The following is a 23,320-nucleotide window of genomic DNA, read 5'->3' as shown; positions in this document are numbered from 1 at the left end:
CTTTGCGTCATTCACAATTCTGCTTTCTTTCTTCTTATTCATTCATTGAAAAATCTGGCCGTCGGCCTTACAATGTATTTATAAAACAAACTCTAAGAAAAAATATATCCGAACAGAATCTGCTAAATAAAAGAGTTCTAATACTTTTCGGAAACAAATAAAAGGAATAAAAGAAACAGAGTCTGCTATATAGGTAAGGAGTCCTACCCTCTTAGGGAAATAAGAATACTACCTAATTAAAATAGATTTACTTCCTAATGAAAGAAAAAAAAAAAAAAAATAAACTCCTCCTTGCGTTGACTGCTAGTGGGGCCCATATACAGCTGTTTGAGTTCCTGCGTGGCTCTCCAAAGGTGGGCCCCAATCTGATCTTCATCCATCCAGCCAAATAGAGCCCAGGCTGGATGGTTCTCTGTGTCGCCTCCTCTGGTAAACCCTAAAACTTGGACTGATGTCCCCATCACATAATACTTGCAATTTTAGTATCTGTTGGCTGATACTGCTTTAATTGATGGCCTTGTGGCTAATTTCAGGTGTCAATGGCCATGAGGACTCTTGGAAAATTTGGAGTTCAGATTGCATGGTTGGTTTATTTATATTGCTAACTTTAAGATTTCTATGATTCTGTCTAATGGTGATTGATTTATATATTTGTTGCATTAACTCTTATCCTCAACTTAAAACAATTTTATGCATCTACATTTATTTCTTTTGCAAAAATGACTTCCAAGTTCTAGATTTAAATTTTGTATTGCTTGTAGCTCCTGGATTTAAATTTTGTATTGATTTTTTTGTTCTCTATTATATCTTCGCATGATTTTGCAGAAACATTTGCCTTTTGGTGTGAAGATCCTTTTATTTTTTTGGTTGCAGCTGGTCATATATTTTCATACACTATGCGCTTCTTGTTGCCTATGTGGCTCGATCTTCAGATATTTTGACAAGTTTCCTCAGCATTCCTTTGTATGAACTATGACTCCATCCTTTTGATTTACAATTATTTTATGAATCACCAGGACTCCAGTTTTTCTTAGGAAATTAAAGTGTTGCAGATGAAGGAGTTGGTTCATTTCTAATATGTTGTTTGCAGAATGTTATCAGTCATATTTTCTAAATTTATGCCCCTTTAGCTGGTTATGTTCCCTAAATATTCTAAAGAATTACCTGTGTCTCCATCATATTAACAATATTCTCTTTGGAAAGGTCCATTTGGTGAATTATACTATGGATCAAGGGAGACAAGCTTCAGTGTGGACTCCCACTTGGGCTCATGAAGGCGAAATTTCCTAGGTTTTTTTTTGGGTATTCTGGGCCCTTCTGGTATGAGGGTGTGCTCAGATCTCATATTGATGAGCTCTTAGGCCTCGGTGTGTATTTGGGGCCCTTTGATGAGGGTGATTTGTCAAGTGCTGAGCTTCTTTCCCTTGAAGCCCTCATCTTGTATGCAATCAGTGAGGGTTATCAGCAGCTTATAGTGGGGAGGGATTCAGCTACTATTATTGGTTGGAATCATAGTGGAGGGACTTGCTCATGGAGGGTCAAGTACATTAGCACATTCTCAGATATATTGTTCGTTTGGCTTACACTATGAATGTCTTCTTCGATTGGAAACTTTGTTCTGGTAGTGATTGTGTGGATGATTTGGCGAGGGTCATTAGATCCAGTGTGTTGTGGGAGTGCCCTCTCTTTGAGGCTTTTGCTATTGTTCTTTTGTTGGCTTCAGCCTTCTTTTTAGCTATTTTTTGTTTCAGTTTGTGGGAGATCTTGCCTTCTCCTTAGGTGGTTGTTTGTTGCATTGATAGCATTTTCTTTCTATCAATAGATTTTGTTGTCTATTGGGGAAAAAAAAAGTGTCAAAAACATCATTGTAACTTTTAACGTCTAATATATTACTAACACAAATTCTTGTTTGTATTCGTGCTTCATAGTGCATTACTGCATACGATTATGGAACCCACAAGCAACACACGTAACCACACTTACCTCAAACCATGGCATAGAATGTTGCAGCAGATCATTAGAATCACTCTCTCTCATCTTGAGCCTTACAGTCTGCAGACTAAATTAATTGATGGCTCAAGTCTGACTAGAGGAGAAAGGAGGAACGTTAAATCTAATGCATCTTGAGATGAGGATACCTCTGAATCTCAATAATACCCTCTATAAGTGAACAGGATTGTTTAGAATCTCCATAATGTCGGTATAATCTATAAGCTGAGCGAGACTTGTTAGAATCTCTGTATCCATATGGTTAATCCAGCTATAACTCAAACACTATCTCATGGTACACCATACACCATATGACCATAATTCCATAACACCCAGAATACACTTTAACAAGTATTTCGAAAGATCAGCCGGTTGGATAGGGAGTAATGGCTCTGGATAAAAAATAAAAATTAAGCAATAAAACTTACAGACATAGGATTTCTAGCCTATCGATAGGCTTGAAATCACTGTCAAAGGGAGTTTGAAGGACAGTAGAAATACCCGAAGATGGCCAGAAAGGAATTGCCATATTAAGAGACATAGTGGCCTGAAATTTCTAGCCGAAAACCTCAAAAACTAGGTGCCACAGGGTACAGAGTAGCCTTCAATTACCAACTCCTCTTGAGGGTTCACTGTCCCAGTCTTGTAAGATTGGCAGCAACAAAATAACAAACCAAGAGTGTCTCAGTAGCCTCACATAGCAGCAGTGGTTGCAGGTTTATGAAATAGGAACTCAAGAGAGAATAGGCAGAGAAGAAGAGGGATATGACCAAGGCCTCTCACCTATGGCCTTGGTCAGTCTCTCACCAACCCTCAGAATTCTCATCTCTCACAACTGTATCACACAACAGTCATGGCATAATTTCTATTCATCTTTTCAAATCGTGGGTGAGCACTAAAGGCTCTTACAAATATATAGAGTGCTGTAGCACTAGAAACAATATGGAAAGGCTAAAAGAGAGAGTCGCATGCATGGTGGAACCTTGTACAGTAAGCTTTTTAATTTAAAAGGAAAGAAAAAAAAACTAAAATCTTAGTATCAAATACAACTCAAAAATAGCTACTAAATAAAGGAAGATAGAGGCTAGCTGTCCCTTTATGCAAGACTTATTAGTTGATAACTTAATGGGCTGGAATTAGGCCAATGACTGTACTAAACCCCACCCAAAGGGCTGTCTTGATACTGAATAACCTTGCTGGGCTCGATGGAGGCTTAATGGCTGGAATGTTGCTGGCCTTTCTCCTCTCTGCCACTAGCTACATCATTTAGCATGAAAGAGGCTAAAAACACTACTACATTTGATAAGTTTTTTTGATGAACAAGTGTTTTTTCTTGCAGATGGGAAAGTGCCACCTTGTTTTCTTCGATTTTGGGAGGTATATGCTACTTTGGAAGGTCAGTTCTATGTCCTTTACTCTGAGCACAAGGAAACTTGATGAAGGAGATTAAACAACTTGATGCTTTTCTGTTAAGGAAACTAATGCAGCCATCTTTAGAATCAGCACTTATCTAGTGGATATAATTATTATCTTAAATCTATGATTGAATTGCTCAAAATGTGGATATTAGAATTTATTTAGATTCAGGATTCTCTTACAGTAACTTCTCTCAATTGGCTCTGATGAAAGTCTACTTGGACCCTTTGTTTTATTGCAGCCAGCGGTTTATTGGTGCTGTTAATGGGATTCTAGTATCTGGCATTATTATTTCTTTCACAGCTCTTGTGGTAATTCTTTCACTAATTAAAGCACCTTTAAGTTTTAGAAATTGCAATCTGGTGAACCATGAACGTACCAGATTGCGAGCTTCCATAACATTCTTAACATTTTCTGCTTATGTGGACGTTTTTATGTTTGATTGTTAAATTTATTTATGTTGCAATAGATTCTGTGTGTGGTTTTTCAATCTTAGTCTATATATTTTGAGTTGCTCTGTGTAGAAAATTTCTGATTTTCCGCAAATATGATAACTTCTCTCTACTGATGTATCAGTAAATTCTACTGCACTTAGAACCATAGTTTTTAAGGCGGTAAGGCAACGGAGGCGTTTGAGGGTCTTTCGGAGCTCCTTAGCGATAAGGCGGGCATAAAGCGTCGCCTTATTGACTAAAGCGTTCCTGTGTAATTTTTTTATAAAACCAATCTATTTGGCTCAAATCCTAGTTGAATCCTATTACTCATGTGTTAAATAAATATTAAAGGTTCATATTCATACCAATAAGATATTCATCAAGAAAACAAATCAATAAAGTGAATAAACTAAGTTCATCTTCATCAATCATCAATCATCAATCATCATAACATATTAACATATAATATAAATACATAATTATAAAGCAAAATTATAAAAATAAAGAAAAAAAGACAAAAAATACAAGTATTTATTATACTTATCTTTATGATGCCAAAATGAGTGCCTAAGCCCTAAGATCATCCACTATATTTCTACTCCTGTCAATGAAGAATGAAGCTCACCGCTGTCGGAGCAAACTCATCGCTGCCGGAGCAAAATGGTCGCCTAGATAATTCCTTCTCAAAGCCCTTTCTTAAAACCCTTGACAAAATCCAAACCCTGTTTGTGAATTGTGTTTTTGTTTTGTTTGTTTTGGTTATTTTTGGTGGAGTAAAGTTGATCCCATACATCTCAAGTGTTAATAAAATCATACACCTACCAATAAAAAATATATATTTGGAATCTTCATCAAGTAATTTTAAAATGTGTAAAAAAAAAAAAAAACCTATAAGGCGCCACTTCACGTAAGGCGGAGCACTGCCTTACCATCTCTAGACCGCATCAGCGCCAAGGCGTTAGTAAGGCGTCGCCTTAGCAGCGCCTTAAAAACTATGCTTAGAACATGAACTTGGGATGATTTTTTTTCCCCCTTTTTCTGTTTGTGTAATTTTGGTTAAATGTGGATTAATGGGAAACTACAATCATAATGATTTACTTTTCCACATTAATTTTCAAAATCACTACTTTCTAATCCCAGACTTCGCAGTAGCGGGAGCCTCGTGCACTGGGTTGCTCTTTTTTTTCTCTTTTTACTTTCTAATCTTCCCGCAACCATGGGTTACAATACACTGAGGTCTAGTCTAAATTTTTAGGTAGTTGCCAGTGGAGACTTGAAATGGAACACTCTTCTCCGAGCCAATTTTGAAGCTGTTCCATTAAGTATTCCCATAATAGCACTCTCGTTTGTTTACCAGGTAACAATATCAACCTTTCAGTCTTTCACAAGTAGTTCGAAATTGAATCTGTGTCAACATTTTTTTTTTTTTTCATCTTTCTGCTCCAGAATGTTGTTCCAGTTCTTTGTACCGACCTTGAGGGCGACCTGTCTAAAGTAAGGTGACAAATTTTATCGTCATACCTTTGTCTTGTTTATGCACTTCGACTTGAGTTAGTGGATGAGTTCTTTTTATTGATATTGTGACATTTCAACCTATGAGAAGACTGGAATATCCTATTATTCAGCAAAGTAGTAACTGCAAACCTTGCAGCAGTTGATGGCCCATGATTTGACATGGGTTACATTTTAAGGATACTTCATAACATAAATCTGCAATGAAATAACTTATGAGTGTTCTCATATTATGATATAATCCCAAGGCATTTAATGTAATCTTTTGTTTGTCTCAATTTTATGATTTTGTTCTATAGGATTCCTCAAAAGATGAGATAATGAGTGGACCTTTTCTGCACCAGGTTAAAAAAACAAATCTGCATGGAAACATAAACAAAACATGAATGTGAAATCGATTTTTTGTTGTCTTTATTATATTTTTTCTGATAGGCTACACGATAAATTTTATTGAGGTAAAAAAAAAAGTTACAAGAAATCAGCATAAAGACATGAAAAGTCATCCTTGACAACCTATATGATTGAGATTAAGATATGAGTTCGTAAAGTCCTTACTCCACTTACTCTCTCTCTCTCTCTAGGGCAGTTCTACCATGGGGATGCTTGTGGATGCAGTGGAATCATGAGCTAGCCCCTCTTCTTGATGAAAAAAAATACGTTATGTCCACCCAAGCATTATCAAATGTGGATAGTAGGATCAGCCCCACAATTAAAAAAATTTGTTAATTTAGATTTTGAATTTGATAGTAGGCTCTCATTATGTTGGAGGGGGGAGGGGAGAAATTGTTTGGTAGCTCTAACTGATATATCTCTATGTGCTTGTGTAGAAGAGAATATATTAGGTGGATACCCTTGATACTTATTCCACAGAGTAGCTTAGTTGTCACTCACACTCTTGTAGGCAGTTGTTGTCTGCATCATATTGTCTCATGTAGTCATGTGCTAAGTTCTAACAAGAAAACGTGTCAGTTACAGACCAGATTTGGGGAACTAATAACATAAGGGAAAAAGTTCAATACATGGTGGTCCATATGGTTGAGTACATCTTTAAAATTTTCTGAATACACAATGGAAGAAAATCCACTATATGGCAACAATCGTTTGGTCAAGTTGGTCCAAGAAGTTTGGTACGTAGATAACCCAAGGAGTAATGCACCAAAATTCAAATGACAAATTGGCCATGTCAGCCCTCCACAGGGGAAGGGATACACATTGCAAAATCCAGCCTAAGATGATAGTAAATAACAACCTAATTCAAATATAAACTGGAATAAAACCGGGCACATACCAATTGACAATCTACTATTAAACTCCCCCGGGATATGATTACTGGATTTGCCCTTGCCCTCTTTCTCTCTCCAATCAGTCTCTTCCCTAGCCTCTTTTCTTCTCTTCTAACAATTTTTTACTTTTCTCTCGGCGATTTTCTTCTCTGTCCCCTTCCAAATTCTGGTTCTGTTTACTCTCAAATCTGGCTTCTTTTCCAGATTGTTCTCTTGCTTCCATTTCTTTCTTTCTTTATAGCTCACAGCGTCAGATCTACTCCGCAGATACACAAACATAACCAGAACAGTAGCTTGGGTTGCATACTTCTTAATGTTTGCTTATTTTGCTATTAGTGTTCTACACAATCTGACATGTGATATTCAGCAATTCTCATAGCTACCTATTGCCACTTGTCACTCTGTGCTACTAATGTGTTTCTCCCTGCTTCTTTCATCTATCTTTCTTAATCACTGTCACATGGCCTATGTCCTTTGTTACTCATGCCAAATGCAGCCAGGAATTTTATTTGGCCAAGTTCAGTATATGAGTGACAATTGATTTATGACCTTGTTCAAATCTGGTCAATATTTGAATTGGGACATATATTTAATGTTATCTTTACTCTGAATTTATATATTTATACTCTTCCCATGTGGAAGTCTGATGCAACCAATATGACCATTGGAAAGATGGAGCACCCTTCAAATTGTTACAAATTTGGCAATTAGCTATGTGGGAGACCTTTCCCATTGGCCATCTAGAAAATTTGAAGCCAAATTCAATCATATGGCCCACCATGTATTGAACCTTTCCCGTTGTGTAATTAGTCACCATGCAAATCTTGTCAAAAATTGACACATAGATTGTGCCATATGGCTTAACACTTACGGTTGAAGCTTAGCATATTGAGGGTGATTTTCACAAACTGTCCACAAATTATGAGCTCCAACTAAACATCTGCTGCTAAATAAAAGTATTCAGGGGCATCCACTTAAATATTCCTCTCTTTTGAGAGGAGTTAATTGAAAGTCAGATTTTCCTCTCTAGGTGCTCAACTAAAGAAATCAAACCCTGTATCACTACCCATATTAGCTTTTGATGACCCACCAAATGGTTCCTTTAATGTGTTTAATGGAAGGACCCACCCACCTTAGAATCTATCAATCTAGTATGATAAAAGAATATAGTTTGTTTTAAATGAGAGCCCACCTTACAGTCCAGTTATTATAATAATACCAAAATTTCGAAAATGTAGGGAGGGGAGGTGGCGCACTTTTTTTCATAAAGAGGTGGTCCACCCTCTCACTTCTATCTCCTTGGAACTTCCAAATTTGAGGGGGCCATGGCCCCCCTAACCCCCTTGGCTCCACATGTGTCTAAGCAGTTTTGGTTACCCTTTCCTGCCATTTGGGTTACTTTTCTTTCTCGAAGGCCAGAATTCCTGCTTTCTCTTGTTGGTCTTCATCCCTTTGCATCCTACTAACACTTGTGATCGTACCACTATCTCTTTCTTCAACCCATGGTCATGTACAAGATCAAAAGCAATGGCTAGCTATCAGGTTTTAGTGATCTGGTTGAGTTCTGGTCCTTGATTTTGACACTGGTTTTGATGTAGATGCACACCCATGGACCGATCCAAACCCATCTGGGTATCTATACGGAGATGAGGCCGATCCATATTTGGTTACTTGGTCTAGTAGGATTTTAGTAAATCTAATTTATTTTGGAATATTATGTAATCTTTTATTTTAAGTAGGATACATAGGGAGATATTAGTTTATTAATTTATTTCGGTTTCTTAGATTGAGTTAGTATCCTATTTAGAGTTGGTTTCCTAGTTTCGTTTTGAACTAGTTTCCTTTTAGGATTTGTTGCCATGTTGGAGTCTTTTATTTGCCTATTTAATATGCTTGTAACTGATGGATTAATTAGAGAATAGAAAATATGAATTGAGTAAAGTGTTTGAGAGCCTGCAGGCTTGTGTGCGACTCTTTCCCCACCCCTTCTTTGTGCGATTGTTTCGTCCCCCCTGCAACTTTGAGATCCATCTCAGGGAATTCTTTCCTACCTTTACCGGCCCTCCATTAATTGGTATTAGAGCCGAAGGACCATTCTCTTCTTCCCTCCCATCTTTCCTTCTCTTCCTTTCCCCATTCTCTATTTCGATTACAGAGACTGAAAAAAAAAAGACCTTCGAACCCTTCTCTGTCCTCCTCTTTTTCACTTCTTTTCCCTTCTGCCAGCGGCAAAAAAAAAAAAGAAGTTTCAAACAAGAAGAAGAAGAGAGAAGCAGAAGGCTAGAAGAAGAAGAAAAAAAAAATGCAGCAGAGAGAGAAGGCAGAATCAGAAGACAAGAAGAGAAAGAGAAACAGAAGAAGAACGAAGAAGAGAGAGAAAAAGAGACCCATACCTGTTCCTAATTTTTCTGCAAGTCGTCCTCTCCATTCGACTGCCATCGAAGCCACGCCTGCTCCCTCTTCGACAGTTGGTTCCGTCTGTAAGAAGGAGAGCCAACCCTTGTCGGTGATTGAATCCCAGTCTCCTTAATCGATCTCCTCTTTATTATTTGTTTTATTTCCCTATTTACCCCTCTTTATATTTTATTTCTCTTTGCCTTATTTTTTTTACTTCCAATTTTACCCCTACCTTCATACGTTGCCCACTTCTTGTGTTTCCATTTGAATTCCCAATATTGCAATACTACCATCCACTTAAGATTCTCAGTTATTTACCATTTTGCCACTCACTCCTTGCTTTGAATATCCATCCTTAGTGATTCCAACACCCTCGGCAATGGATCTAGATCTTTTATTGGATATTCGTCAACAAATGCAATTGATATGGGAGAAGCTCGATGAGATGCAATAACACTGCAAGGACATCAAAGACCTAACATTGGTCACATCTGGTTGTATACACTCTACCTTCAACTATGTGATCTCAGTTGTCGAGCAACAGGTAGACGAACCAGAAGATGAATCACCAGTGGTAGAAGATGCGATGGCCCCATTGGAAGTTGAAGATCCACTTGTGGAAAATTTTAAATCTGTTGATCTCCTCAGTGAACCGATAGATTTTATTTTCCCGAGTCACTACTTCACCAATGAACTTCGCGTCGTGGATTTCATAGCATTCGATCATGGTTTTGATGGTGACTTCATATAGGCAAGGATAGATGCTGATCGATTAGTATTGATTCTCCCATTCTACAAAACTCGTGGATGAGTTTTTCTCAACATCGGGGGAGTTGATGTAGATGCACACCCATGGACCAATCCAAACCCATCTGGGTATCTAGACGGAGATGAGGCTGATCTATATTTGGTTACTTGGTCTCGTAGGATTTTAGTAAATCTTATTTATTTTGGAATATTATGTAATCTTTTATTTTAAGTAGGATACATAGGGAGATATTAGTTTCTTAGATTGAGTTAGTTTCCTATTTAGAGTTGGTTTCCTAGTTTCGTTTTGAACTAGTTTCCTTTTAGGATTTGTTTCCATGTTGGAGTCTTTTATTTTTCTATTTAATATGCTTGTAACCGATGGATTAATTAGAGAATAGAAAATATGAATTGAGTAAAGTGTTTGAGAGCTGTGGGCGTGTGTGCGACTCTTTCCCCACCCCTTCTTTGTGCGATTGTTCCGTTCCCCTTGCAACTTTGAGACCCATCTCAGGGAATTCTTTCCTACCCTTACTGACCCTCTATCAATTGGTATCAGAGCCGAAGGTCCATACCATGCATAGCTTAAGACTAGTAACAAGTATGTCTTGGAATAGAGTTGACTGGAGAAAGATCCATGTAGCCGACCCCATTTAGCTGGGGATAAGGGTTTAAGTTATTTTTATAAGAGGTCCTTGGTCCACATGCTATTTCTCTCAATATCTTGTATTGTTGAAAATAATAATAATAGAATGGATTGTTAAATTTTTTGAGGTTATGATGATATGCTTTTGTGGTGGATTATTGGTGGTGCCATTGCATATGAGATGATTCATATTCCACTCTACTGATAATATTTATAAAACTGATCTCTAATGCAGCTCATACTGATAATATTTGTACAAAATGGTAATCCTGTAAACCTATTATGTATGTTCACTAAAAGAACAAGCACAATGTTGCCCCGTATTTGACATTAATTATGGCGTTAGACCACGGTGTTCCATATGTTTAGTTGTGGAGCCTAATCATATCTTTGCTCTGGAATATATACCTTTCCGCTCGAATGCCCAAATAGGTAAAATCGTCAGATTTATGTTGCTTTTATCCCCATCATTTACTGTTTACTTGATACATTTATGTGATTTTTTTACGTATAATTGTTTCAATTCTCAATGTGTGAAATTTAGAGCTCCATAGGTGATTGACTCTTGATATTCACAGGACTGCTATTGTTCTAGGCACAGCTGTTCCTCTTGTTCTGTTTCTTGTTTGGGATGCTGTGACTCTTGGCACCATTTCTACTCTTGAAACAGGCAGTGATAAGATTTTGGACCCTTTACAACAATTGCGATCTAGCAGTGGAGTTGCTGGAGTAAGTGGTTTGCCATTCTCTTGAATCTTACGAGCTGAAAGTTTTAAAGCCTAAATAGGTGGAGTAAAGAGTGCGAATTTCTGTTGTACATATTATGTGCAGCCAATAATTGAGGTGTTCTCACTCCTTGCAATTGCGACCTCATACATTGGATTTACTCTGGGTCTTACAGACTTCATTGCTGACTGTGAGTGCACCACTCTTCATGCTATTACACACAATGTGTTATCCTGTAGGCAAGCTATTTACCTTAGTCACTCTCTCATTTTAAAGTGGGAAAACATATATGAGTGTGGTAAAGTTAATGTGGGTGTCAGCATCTGACATATGTGTGTATGAGTAGAAAATGAAAATGGTTTTTTTTTTTTTTTTTTTTTTCATGTTAAATGGAGAACATTCAAGATTCATTGCAACTAGAGTCTGATGGATGCGGTCTATGTACCAAAGAAACATTAATGTTTTCAGCCGAGTCTGGGACAGTTGGAATGTTGTATTTTCGAATTGGGCCCTATACAGCATATAGAACATGATCTTGAATCCTTTGTGCACCTAAAGCCAGCCCATTAATAGAGGATCAAAAAGTTCCATCCTTTCAGTGTACTTGATTTATTTATAAGATTTTGTAGTTTGCATTAACACTGAAAGATGAAAATGTACACACTTATGTAATGCATGTTTACCATTTTTCATTTATTTTTGGTCCTCAAATGAAGATTTGCATACTTTGAATTCACCTTTTAATTTTTATGTTGAATCAGTGCTGAAACTGCCCAGTGGTCAGAGCAAGCCTCTCCCATACATATTGACTTTGCTTCCACCATTAATCTTGTCATTGCTTGACCCAGAGATATTTTTCAAGGCTTTGGATTTTGCAGGGACATATGGAGGTATATTTTAGTTCTTCCATTGTTTTGTGCTCTTCTTTTTAATCACACTTTATAAGTAATGTAGACTTGCTTTTAAAAATACTTTTATCGATGAGCAGTATAATGTGTTCCAGGCAACTGTTCCACCCATTTTATTCACCTTGAATTAGTTTCTGTTCTACCAACAATGTTCTTACTAATCCTTAGGTGCTTGTGTAGTTGTATTTGCATTTTCTCAGATTCAATCTGATAATGGAGTGTTTCTTTCCTTTTTCCTGTAGTGTTAGTGTTATTTGGAATTCTTCCAGCTGCCATGGCATGGTCATATAGGTACTCAGAATCATCCCCATCTCCAAAACTGCCCACACTTGTCCCTGGAGGAAGAGTCACCCTCTCTGTTGTGATCGTCGGTGCAGGATATGTCATTCTTTCAGAAATTCTAAAGAATTTTGGCGCCTAAAGATATAAAGACTAGACTAAATGTGATATTGTGGTGGCTTAGAGCTTTAAAAGCATGCCTGCCATTCTCCTCCATTGATGAGAAGCAGTTCTTTTTCCAGGGAAAACAATGACTATCAGGACTCTGTTAATCATGTATGTCTATTTGTATATTCTTCTCCATTCCTATTCCCTCCACTAAGGGTTAATTTTGTAAAATACTCTTAACAGACAGGACGGAACGGAACGGTCTGTACAGGACCCGGCCATTTTCTGCGGGCCTTGTACAGAACCGTAGCCTTGGCCCAGGCCCAGGCCCAAGTCTGGCCTTACATTGGGCTGGAATGGCCTCAGCCGAAGCCTATCCAAGCCCACTGGACTTCAGGTTGAAACCGATCTGGACTCGGGCTTTGAATAAAACACTGGAATTTCTACCTACGAATGCTTTCCCTTGCGAAATAATGCCCCCACCCCTGTGAAATACAAAAACACTACCTCATGTTGATGCCCATGTGTGCTCCCTCATTGATCCCTACGCTATCATGAAGTCTGTGGAACTAAGGAGTGTTCTTTTCTCCAAAATTCTTGGTTTTACATAAGCTCTTCCAAAATAGGATTTCCAAAACTGGTTTCAAGAAAAGGTATGACATCAAGTGAAGGAGCATCATGTTTTCTATGGTCACCTACGCAATTCCGGTTTATTGAACTAAATCTATGCGCGAGCCTATGCAAACAGGGTTAAAAGCAGTAGATAGCCTGGTAAAGAAGAAAAACGGTGCACATACCGTACTTGAGCTTTAGATCAATGTCCCCAAAAGTAAGGAGTAAGCTATCGTGTTCCAAAAAAAAAAAAAAAAAAAAATGAAAACAAATACAAATACTATAACAAGATCTAAAATCGTTTATGACTTATGGATGAAAATTGTTTTTCTTCGTTTTTTTGATGATTTTTTAATGGCCAAGTTTTGTAACATTACCATTTTGAAGTGAAAATTGAAAATTGCATTGCCTTACCCATTGAAACCCCCGTCTCTCGTCCATGGTTTGAGTAATCAGATCAAATTGGTGTTAGCCACCACCGATCCTGATTCCTGGCCAATTTTGACAAGGTAATCAGTGTCATTCATTGGTTCAAATATGGATCTGGATCTGGTCCTCTTCATAGAGCCCATGGACCACAGAGTGATCCCACGGCTAGGAGGATTCGGGCACACGTATCGAGGTCACCTGAGATTACTTTATTGCCCAGGGGCTCAATGAAGAAGAATCCTATCTGTTCGAATATTCAAGCAAGATGGCCTGAGTGCCTGACCAACCACCAGCCGTGCTCAATCTTCTAAGCAATCTTTTCCTAAAATTTCTCATTTCCAATTGGGTACTCTTCATTTTTTACATAATCCCTTTTATGCAATCTCTGTTCTTACAATATTTCTTTCTCAATTGGGTATTCCTAATACTAAGCTTTTCATGCAATCCATTCCTTAAATATTTCATGTGAGGATGGTGCCACGTCCCTTTCCAAACATAACTAAACTTCATAATAATTCTCCTCAATTTTCTCCATCAATCCCATTATCTGTTCCTCCATAAATTGTCCCATTTTTATTTTTTATAAACTTTCAGATTTTTTTGGATTTTTTTTTTAATAAAAAGTTTAGAACCCATTCCAGAAATAGTATTATCCTTTTTTTTTCTAATTGTTTCTGACCGATCCGTGCCGATTCTAGACGATCCGGGTCAGATCGGGATCAGATTTAGCCTTGGCCGATCCGATCCTGATTCAGAGTTCTTAACCCATGCTCTCGTCCCTCCTCCCTCATCTTTTCTGATTTTTGCACATTACAGTCTCAGCTGCAATTTCTCTCTATTACCGCAAACCCCTCTGAGTAAGTCTCTCTCTCTCTCTGTTTGTGTGTTAGGGTTTTGATTTCTGAAAATCGATAATGTTCTTTTGCAGATTCTCACCACTCTTTGTTCGAATCTTCTGTAAGTCCCAAGCTTGTATGAGTTCTGGTTGTTCTGAGGTAAGTCTCTCTCTCGTTCTCTGGTTGTTCATAGGTTTTGGGGTTTTCTTTTGGGGGTTTTATGTTTTCTTTCTGGCTTTGATTAAGCACATTTCAGATAAAAGCCTTTCTTCAAGCTCACGATAGAAAGAGGGAGACGGAGAACCAGACTTGGTTTCAAGCGATCGAACTGGAACAAATATATTCTAGCAAAAAAGAAAAAAGAAAAAAAAAAAAGAACTCAAACAAACAGTCACTGATGGACTCGAAATTTCAAAGGTATTATGCTAATTCACTAAATCTATTAGATGTTTGAATCCAACACACACTCAAAGTGATTCAACAACTTTGAGATCGACGGTAATCGACTGTGATAATATCTAGTGGAAAAATCAGAATGAATATGTTTGCAGTTTTTTTTTTTTTTTTTTTTTTTTTTTTTTTTTTTTTTTTCTGTTAGCAGAAACTGAAGGATAAGAACCTAGGGTTTTGGTCGCCCGAGGGAGATGATGTTAATCCTAAGATATGTGGAAGAAAGGAGGAAAGGTGGGAGAAAATGAATTAGTTGTCAGGGTTCAACAGTATCGCTGGAACAGGGTAATGTGTAGGTAGTTTCAGAAACTCAAGGGGGAAAAATAAGGAAGGAAGAAGAGTAGGATAATGGGATTAAAACAAAAAATTAAACGTGAAAAAACCAATCAAAATTCATTAATTCTAGAACTTAAATCTTAATTTAAACGAGGAAGGAAGAAGAGTGTGTGTGTGTGTGCACGCGCACGCTGCTGAAACATGGAAGAATTGAAATCTTAGATCAAAACACTATGTATGGATGAACTGCCTAAATAAGAATTCTTGAATGACGAACAACCAGAGCCTAATTACTCACTACGTCCAATGTCCGATTATGGGAACATGTAAATCCATTGGAAAATAAGAAATACGGATGTCCGATGAAATGGTTGTTGCTATCTGTTCCAATAACGAATATATATATATATATATAAAGAGGACAGAAAAAAAAAGAACACCAACCTAATAAAAAACTGAAACTGAAAAAATAAATATGATTCCAACACTGAAGTAGAGTTTGAATCAGACTCCACAATCTTTCCAACGACTTCATCAACAAGAATAAAATAATAAATAGAAAATTACAAAAATATCCCTAAGCAATCATGCTCTCGCTTTTTTAAAAGAACTCGACTACGTCTAGTTAGGTCACCAACCCAAGATGCCCTTATAATGAACTTGACAATGACGTTGCACATATCTCGGGGAAGGCTCACATTGTAAATTGATGAGTGGGGAGAGTAGCTTGGCTCATAGCCAGAGGAGTAGAGAAATGTCATCGTTGACGCATATTTGTTAATGTGTGAGGCAACATCAGAAACATACCTGTATGTTTACTTTGATGGTGTGTGTAATCTTGTAGAGATCGTTGCCCAGGTCCCCCTAAGAGAACATCACAATATGTTGAGGGGCTAACTAAGCAAGATACCCTGATAATGAAGTGGCCCAAATTATAGATTAACACGTACAATTGCAATTGCCTCTCCTCTATCATTTCGCCCAAAACCTCGCATATATATTTTCTTGTAAAATTGCTTTTGTGGGAAATTAAGTGCTCGAACTAGTTTTGTGGAGAGCCATCATTGAACGAATTTCTCGTTCAATAGATGTTTCATAACCTCTCAATTTGTGATGGGTCCAAGTCGCCTGATAAGTCGCAATTGTAGCACGTCATCCCACCACGAACATTCATAACCAGTAATTTAAATAGTATGAGGTCGCATTTCTTATCTTTTGGGATTTGTAGGCGAAAATCCTCTTGACTTTGGTCAATCAGTCAAGAGAACTCTTGGGTCTCTTCTTGTCGTCAAACTTTGGAAGACTGGAACCTCAATCTTAATGCCATAGTCTCTGTAAAAAAAAAATGCCACATGACATCCTGAGGAATAATTGGCTCAGGTTGGCTGTTTCGGAGGTTCCCACAGTCTGTAAAGTACCACATTGGGGAACTGGTGTAGATGGTCGTGCTTGGTCTCTTCTGTTTAAATTTAGGCTTTTCAATAATATATAGACCTTGAAAGTGAGCTGCTATGGCTGACAAATTTTCCTGACACTTGGATTTGGAAAGCGCAGGAGTTTCTTGTTGATTTTGTTCCATAGAATTTTCAAAAAAAGTCTACCATTGCCTCGTTTCTATCTTCATTATGTGCTTTGACTTTTCCAGGCTGCCTATAACTTTATCTTCAACTGTCGGCTCTGGCTCTTGAAATAAAGGAAAATATATTACCTTGCAAAGGATTTGGTTTTCAACTTGAATCATTGTTTCCTCTACAATCTGTCTGTTCTCTACCTGTCCATTCTTTGCATCAAATTTGTGTGAGCGAACTGTATCTTCCTTTGTTGGATCTTTTGAAGGAATTGACTCTATTAACATATGTACCTTCTCTCTGATGATTTTCTTCTTTTGTCCTTTGATGGTTTGTAATGTTGAGCTCAACTTGTGTTTGAGATTGCTATTGTTAGACTTGCAACTTTCTCCAACTTAGGAACCGAACTTTATAGATGGCTGCTTTAAATTCTCTTCGTTAAAGGCCTTTTGGCAATAATTTTCTCAAAGGGAGAGCTTTCTTTGGATTTTCTCTGGTGGTAAGCTTCATCTTTTGATTCCTAGGCTCATTTTTCTTTCCCTTGGCCTCAGGTCATGGATCCCCCACCATTTTTTAGCGTGGCCAGTTGATTGCATGCGAACAAATCCAAGCTTCCTTTCTTCTATCGAGTCATACCAATCAAAATATTCCTCTATAGAAGTTGGCCAATCGAGGAACAGCTGTGGGTCCATCTATATAGAAAGTTAGCAATTTTTGGCTTCTCCTTCTTTGAAGTATTATGAGTCCAGTAGTAGCTGGTGTTTTTAGATTTAATTTCTCTTTATTGTTTTAGAGCACTAACTGGTTAATTGAGACTGGAAGGTCTCCAATATTGCCATGATTGTCATAGCCTCCATTACCACCATTAGTAGCTTTGTTGCTCATCATATCTCTGATACCAAATAATGTAATAACCAGTCCGAAGCTAGAAACTAGAGACTGATTTGTACTAATTGCACAGAACAGAGGGATAATCGGATCAACCTGATACCCTAGTCTAGTGGACCATGGAGGTCTACTTGCTGGAAAAATTTAATGAACTGAAGAATCCTTATGTAACTAGGATTCTAGTCCAGCAACTAGAAAAATTAGAATTTGAAGACGGTAATTGAATTTATCAACTGAGTTGCAGAGAGAACAATTAACATAAGGATTAGATATTGAATTTTAGGCTAATTAGATGACAATGAATCAGAAAATCCAGTATAAAGCTAGCTGAAAACTAGAAGAAGAAGATATGATTAGAAATTCACCTGACTTGTGAAGAGAATCTACTCTGCTATTCAGGAATCCACCTTAGCACTACTGAAAATCCATCCAAGCACACCATTAATCCAAAATTTAGGGAAGAAAATCAAAGCTTCATTGCTAATTTAACTCATATATATATACATATGAAAATTGCTACTTAATTAACCAATAATTGACTTAAAACGATTCCTACTCTAACTACTTAAAATAACTAATAAAGTAAACTCTGTATTCCAAACTCCTACCCTTACTTTAGGCTGATTAGTGGTCTTTTACACTGAAACCCATTGTATCAAAGGCCAACATGTGTATAGATTTCAACATAAGGCTTATTTCCACTGAAAGAAGCCCAGTTATGCGATTTTCCTGCATCACATATAGTCTTACCAAACTTGGTGTTTTATCAAATCAATTATTCAAATATCTGGGTAACCTTTCATTTTAAGTAGTGCTTTCTCTTTGATATAAATTTCCTGCTCCAAAACCAAACGACGAAGAGTGAGTGAGCATTTGCACGTGCACTCGCGAGAAAGGCTGATGATCTTAACATATATATATATATATAGGTTATCATCTGTAAAAGAAGATTCCTGATTTGTTGTTTCATTGCGTTTTGGCTTTCAAGAATTGACTCTGTTTCTTGTGTTCAGCTGGTATGCCAGGTAGATGCTGGGAGGTTGAGACTCAGGAATTTTGAGCTTAATTTTTTGATCTAGGCAGCATTTGAGGTTTGCTGTAGGATGAGCGCTTTAGGACTTGCTGCTTGTGGCCCCTATAAGCAAGGCATAAATATTTCTTCTTCATGCTGCCTACCTGCTTCACGGCCATGCTTCTTACCAATCTATGCAAATCGAACTACTCGGAGTTTCCCAGGACTTGTTTTTAATGCATCCAGCTATCGGAGATCGATGCCAGTTTGCTTGTTTGGTGGTAAAGGAAACCCAGGGGAAGACAGTGAGGTGAGGCACTTTCTGAAATTCTCTCTGTTTGTTAGGGTTGTCCTCAAGATGTGGAAAACTCCTGTTGGTGGGAAATATGTGAGGCTGGCTGCCTCCAACTTGTGCTTAAACTTAAATGCCCCACATGCAGGATTTCCAACTACATAATATGTCATTTCTGATCTGAATGTTGTCCTAATCCCATTCAAGGTTTTAAAATTAGTATCGCAGATTGAATCAAACAATGCCAATCAGGCCTGATTCTTGCAGATTCCTGCCAATAGTGGAGGGAAAATCTCCATGGTAGTATTCTTTATCATCTGGATCAGTGCTGACCCACCTGTTCCAATCCTGATATTTGAATCCTTGATTGAATTAACCTTGCCCTCCCAGATACAGACAATTTTGTGGATCCTTTTTTTCTTACTCTGAGGGGTTAGTTTCATTCAAAAAGTCAGATTTTCATTGGTATTGCCCTAGAATATCAGGAAACTAACTGATTCACATTAATGATGGAAAAAAAAAATTGGGAATGAGGAAAAATGTCGGTGTAGCATTGGGAGATGGAGATTGTGTAATTGAGTGGGAAACACAGAGTGCACATTCAGGAAATTGACTTGTTCACATTAAAGGAGAAAAATACTGGCTTAACATTGGAGGGAAAAAGGTGAGTGCTTGGGAAACTGAGAGTGCAATAGATGAGGAAACTAGTTTATTTTGCAGGAGAAAAACGTAAAACATTTAACTAACACATTGAAAGTAGATATTTAAGATATTTTGACTTAACCAACCCCCCCCCCCCCCCCCTCCAAAAAAAAAAAAAAACTCCCGGCTAGAGAAAGTAAAAAAATGGTTAAGAATTTGGGTTGGGTTTTTTTTTGTTTTGGGGGGGGGGAGTGGTTAAGGGAAGCTTCGGAAACAAACTAAACTCCCTTTTTTATTATGGATGTGTGATATGTTCATAGAATGTGCCACTTATGGACTACTTTTTTCTTATGGTTTGAACAGAATATGTTACCTTTACCTGTAAAGGAGTGAAATAGAACTCTAATTATTATTCCGGCACACAAGGTGATGCGGATCCGAGGGAGTCGGATTGCTTATGGGCCCACAATCAACAAATAATTTAATTTAAACAAACCAGTGGCAGTAATGTAATTTAAGGCACAACTTAAAAACCCCCTTTTGAGTGAAATAGCTGAAAGAGGACAGTTCTGGAATTAATCCCAAAGAAAACTCAGTTCTGGAATTAATTTGGTGTTCTAATAAAGAGTGGCAGAATTGTAATTATAAGTCACCAAGCTAGTAAATGGCAAACAAGGAATAACATGTCATGAGGGAGGGGTATTTTGGAATTAGAAATAAAGATAGGGACTATAGAAGATAATGGAAGAAGAGAGGGGCAGCATTGGAAACAGTCAATTTAAAAGGGAAAAATCTCACTTTTTGAAGGTTATCTTCAACCTTCAGCAATGTACAGAACCAGTGGACATTGGGACGACCTCAGATTGAGAGAGCTTCTTCAGTAGGCCTCAGTTTGGCCTGAAACTTCCAGCGAAGGGTCGCAGCATCAGGTCTTCCATAAATCCAGCACCAGAAAATCTCGATGGCCCAGATCTAATGTGTTTGAGTCTACAACTGGATCTGACAATGGAAAAACTTAGATCTCGGTCCGGTTTTGATTTATCACCACAAAAACCAAGTTTTGAAAGGGCTTCTCTTGGGTTTGTGTCGCCTACTGGTAGGGAACTCTCTACCAAAGACTCAGCCCAAATAGCTTAAAGGAGAAAGAGATCGATTCTCTAAACTAGGGCTGCCACTGTCCTGCAGAACAGGGTAAGGAAAAAAACCAGAGAACAATAGAGAGGAAATAGGAGAAGGGAAAAAGAAGATATTAACAGATTTCAGAGAGGGGGGAAGAGGGATCAGCAGTAATGGATTCAAACCCAAATTCTTCAACTTCATTCAATTATTCAAAAATCTAAAACTGAAATTTCTCCATCGAGTACATGTCCAATATAAAGAAAAAATAAAAATAAAAATTAATGGCAACTAACTTAAAATGGAAACTAATCTAAAATTAGAAACTAACAAATTTAAAAGAAATTGTTTCTAAAACAAAAGAAAATCAAATCAAAAGATTTTTTTTTTCCTAAGTCCATCGTGCAATTGCATCACAAGGACTTTCTATCTAGGTATGAGGTAGTTGCTGGATCGAAAAAGGATGCAAAATTGGTGATTTTATTTTGAACTATTAATCATTTGACATCTCTGGATGAGGAAGCGTTTTTTTCCCTTTATATGACATATGGTGAATGTATCTTTCATTTCTAGGATGCTTTGGGCCTTTCGCTTTTGTGATGGTAATTCTGTGTCTGCAATTCAAAATTAAAGCAAGTGATCGCATTAATGACGATAAGTTTAAAGTAACCCTACTATAGGAATTATAAAAACTAGATAAAACAGTGCCTTTTTCTTTTATGTGTTTCTGTGGTGAAGATGCAATGGGGTTTGATCAACCTGACAGTTGATGACCTTAAATACCTGATATTTTAACTATGATAATTACTTTGTGATTGTTTGGGTTAATCTTGTTACTGCTTTAAGAATAAGAAATTGTGAGTATTCCCTCATTTCCTTGCTGCATTGAATGTGGCCTCACTAGTTGTCTATAATATGTTAAGGCTGTAATCTAATGAGTTACCATGAAGATAGATAGGCCCTCTTGATTCATGTCCCTGTGACCTTGAAGTTTTCTCCTTTCTGTTGTTGTAGGATCTTCAGATTGTACATTCATGATGATAGATATTGCAGCTTGACAATAAGAAGTTATCATGATTACGTATAGCCATTTTGATACAAGTCTCTATGTCCTTAAAATTGTTCTCCTCTCTTAATAGTTACATATCTATAAAAGAGCAACTCAGTGCACGAGGGTCCCACTACCGCAGGGTCGGGAGGGGCAAATGGATGCAGCCTTACCCCCTGTTACATATCTATGTCTGTTGCAATATAGTTTGGACTGTGTACAACATTTCAAAGTTGTCCAAACCATCCAGCTATTTGATTGAAATAATTTGATTGATCAGCTTGACTTTAAGGCAGAAGAGATTTTTGTGGTGGTTCCATTGACTTTGCAGTTGCACAGATGGGACTGGTCAGCTTGTACGATTGATATATGGTATTAAGTTTGAAGAGTTCCCGTCTTTTCCCCAACTCAAACTTTCATTTTGAGTCTTGATGGGAGTTGTGCATAATGTGAATACAAGTACTTAAAAGTGGCCAATTGGCCAAATAAAAATAAATGTAAGTCTTCTAAAAGTTGTTTTTTGTGGTGGATGATTTGGTTTCATCTACTAGATTTTTAAATGTTTCAGGGTTCTCCGTGGTTTCCATGGAAAGCACTTGAGAAAGGTTGGAATGGTTTAACAAAGAGGCAGTCAATGGAAGACATATTGAAGGAGCAAATTCGGAAAGGACAATTTGCTGGTGAGGGAGGTGGGACAGGAATTCCCCCAGGTGGCCGCGATGATGGTTTTGGTGGTTCAGAGGATGAAAGCTCTGATGGTGTCTTGGATGAATTTATTCAAGTAATTTTGGCTACCATTGGCCTTATCTTTCTGGTAATATCTCTAGTACCATTTCAACAGTATTCTTCTTTTGCAAGCATCTTTTATTCATCAAATTTATATGTTATGTCATTGCATATTTAGATTCATCTATTTGTTGCTCATCATAGTAGAAGAATGTTGTGGTGGGTGGGGAAACAGAATAACTTATGCTTTTCATATTTTGTATTTGTATATTCTGATGCCTACTCTTTGGCTTACGGACATCATCTTTCATTCCAGAATTCCGAAGCTTTCTTGAGCACTTCTTAATATTATCAACATAATGTGAAAGATCTTATGCTTACGATTTTGGGGATGAATTTTGATGTTGGATGTGTTATTGATCTCAGCTACAAATTATGTCTCACCTATGCCTGTCCTGCGTGTGTTGTAGTATGTTTACATCATTGATGGGGAGGAGTTGACTCGGCTGGCAGGTGACTTCATCAAGTATCTCTTTTCACGCAAGCAAAGTAATCGTTTGAAGCAAACCATGTACATGTGGAGTAGATTTTTCCAGAGGTTGACTAGGAAGGTTGAGGAGGTAGATAGGTACTGGTTGGAACGTGAAATCCTCAATACACCTACATGGTGGTACAACCCCAGAGAGTTTAGGAACTACCTGAGGTCTCGTCTTGCTTCATTGTCATCATCATCGTCATCATCACCATCTTCTTCTTCTTATTATGAATAGACCAGAGATTTTGGATATTTCTTGCTCTTTCCTGTCAACCATTTCATTTAAACCAGGAAGCGTTCTAGCAGAAATCTGAGTACATATATAGCTTCTAGAATACCAAGTAAAATTTTTCGTAGATGAACTTGTTTTACAGATTGTGAAATGCTAAATTTTGTATTTTGGATATTCTTGTTATGTCTAGCTAATTGATGGTCCTTGATTGCA

The 23,320-nt window shown here is 37.5% G+C and overlaps 2 protein-coding genes across 4 annotated transcripts in view; both read left to right on the top strand.

The window, feature by feature from the left end:
• The window catches only part of LOC122088901 (tyrosine-specific transport protein-like), a 106,375-nt gene extending 93,735 nt beyond the window's left edge, over positions 1 to 12,640 (top strand). The window contains exons 5-14 of one of the 2 annotated variants that reach the window (XM_042658265.1): positions 534 to 583; positions 874 to 963; positions 3,329 to 3,385; positions 3,647 to 3,716; positions 5,095 to 5,196; positions 5,299 to 5,333; positions 11,003 to 11,153; positions 11,256 to 11,340; positions 11,912 to 12,040; positions 12,301 to 12,640. In XM_042658265.1, coding sequence (XP_042514199.1) covers positions 534 to 583; positions 874 to 963; positions 3,329 to 3,385; positions 3,647 to 3,716; positions 5,095 to 5,196; positions 5,299 to 5,333; positions 11,003 to 11,153; positions 11,256 to 11,340; positions 11,912 to 12,040; positions 12,301 to 12,479 — 948 coding nt within the window. In that variant the 3' untranslated portion in view covers positions 12,480 to 12,640. Of the gene's footprint in view, positions 1 to 533; positions 584 to 873; positions 964 to 3,328; positions 3,386 to 3,646; positions 3,717 to 5,094; positions 5,197 to 5,285; positions 5,339 to 11,002; positions 11,154 to 11,255; positions 11,341 to 11,911; positions 12,041 to 12,300 lie in introns of both variants that reach the window. The other variant, XM_042658264.1, reaches the window with a different exon arrangement.
• Positions 12,641 to 14,185: 1,545 nt separating this feature from the next.
• LOC122088902 lies at positions 14,186 to 23,320 on the top strand. Of its 2 annotated transcripts, XM_042658267.1 has the most exons (6): positions 14,186 to 14,343; positions 14,415 to 14,481; positions 14,579 to 14,739; positions 18,518 to 18,826; positions 22,183 to 22,428; positions 22,811 to 23,320. In XM_042658267.1, exons 4-6 carry the CDS (start codon positions 18,608 to 18,610, stop codon positions 23,108 to 23,110), a joined length of 765 nt encoding a protein of 254 aa, XP_042514201.1. In that variant the 5' UTR covers positions 14,186 to 14,343; positions 14,415 to 14,481; positions 14,579 to 14,739; positions 18,518 to 18,607; the 3' UTR covers positions 23,111 to 23,320. The 2 variants fall into 2 exon arrangements, with proteins under 2 accessions (XP_042514201.1, XP_042514200.1); XM_042658266.1 differs by lacking the exon at positions 14,579 to 14,739.

The sequence above is a fragment of the Macadamia integrifolia genome, chromosome 9 (assembly GCF_013358625.1).
Source record: "Macadamia integrifolia cultivar HAES 741 chromosome 9, SCU_Mint_v3, whole genome shotgun sequence".
NCBI classification, from domain to species: Eukaryota; Viridiplantae; Streptophyta; class Magnoliopsida; order Proteales; family Proteaceae; genus Macadamia; species Macadamia integrifolia.
This window is presented reverse-complemented; position numbering and strand designations above follow the sequence as displayed.

What these genes read in the sequence shown, in the direction of transcription:
- LOC122088902 (XM_042658266.1), top strand. Translation starts at nt 18,608, where the DNA reads ATGAGCGCTTTAGGACTTGCTGCTTGTGGCCCCTATAAGCAAGGCATA. An exon ending in ACCCAGGGGAAGACAGTGAG is followed by an intron (nt 18,827 to 22,182) that starts GTGAGGCACTTT and finishes TAAATGTTTCAG; the next exon opens with GGTTCTCCGTGGTTTCCATG. An exon ending in CCATTGGCCTTATCTTTCTG is followed by an intron (nt 22,429 to 22,810) that starts GTAATATCTCTA and finishes CGTGTGTTGTAG; the next exon opens with TATGTTTACATCATTGATGG.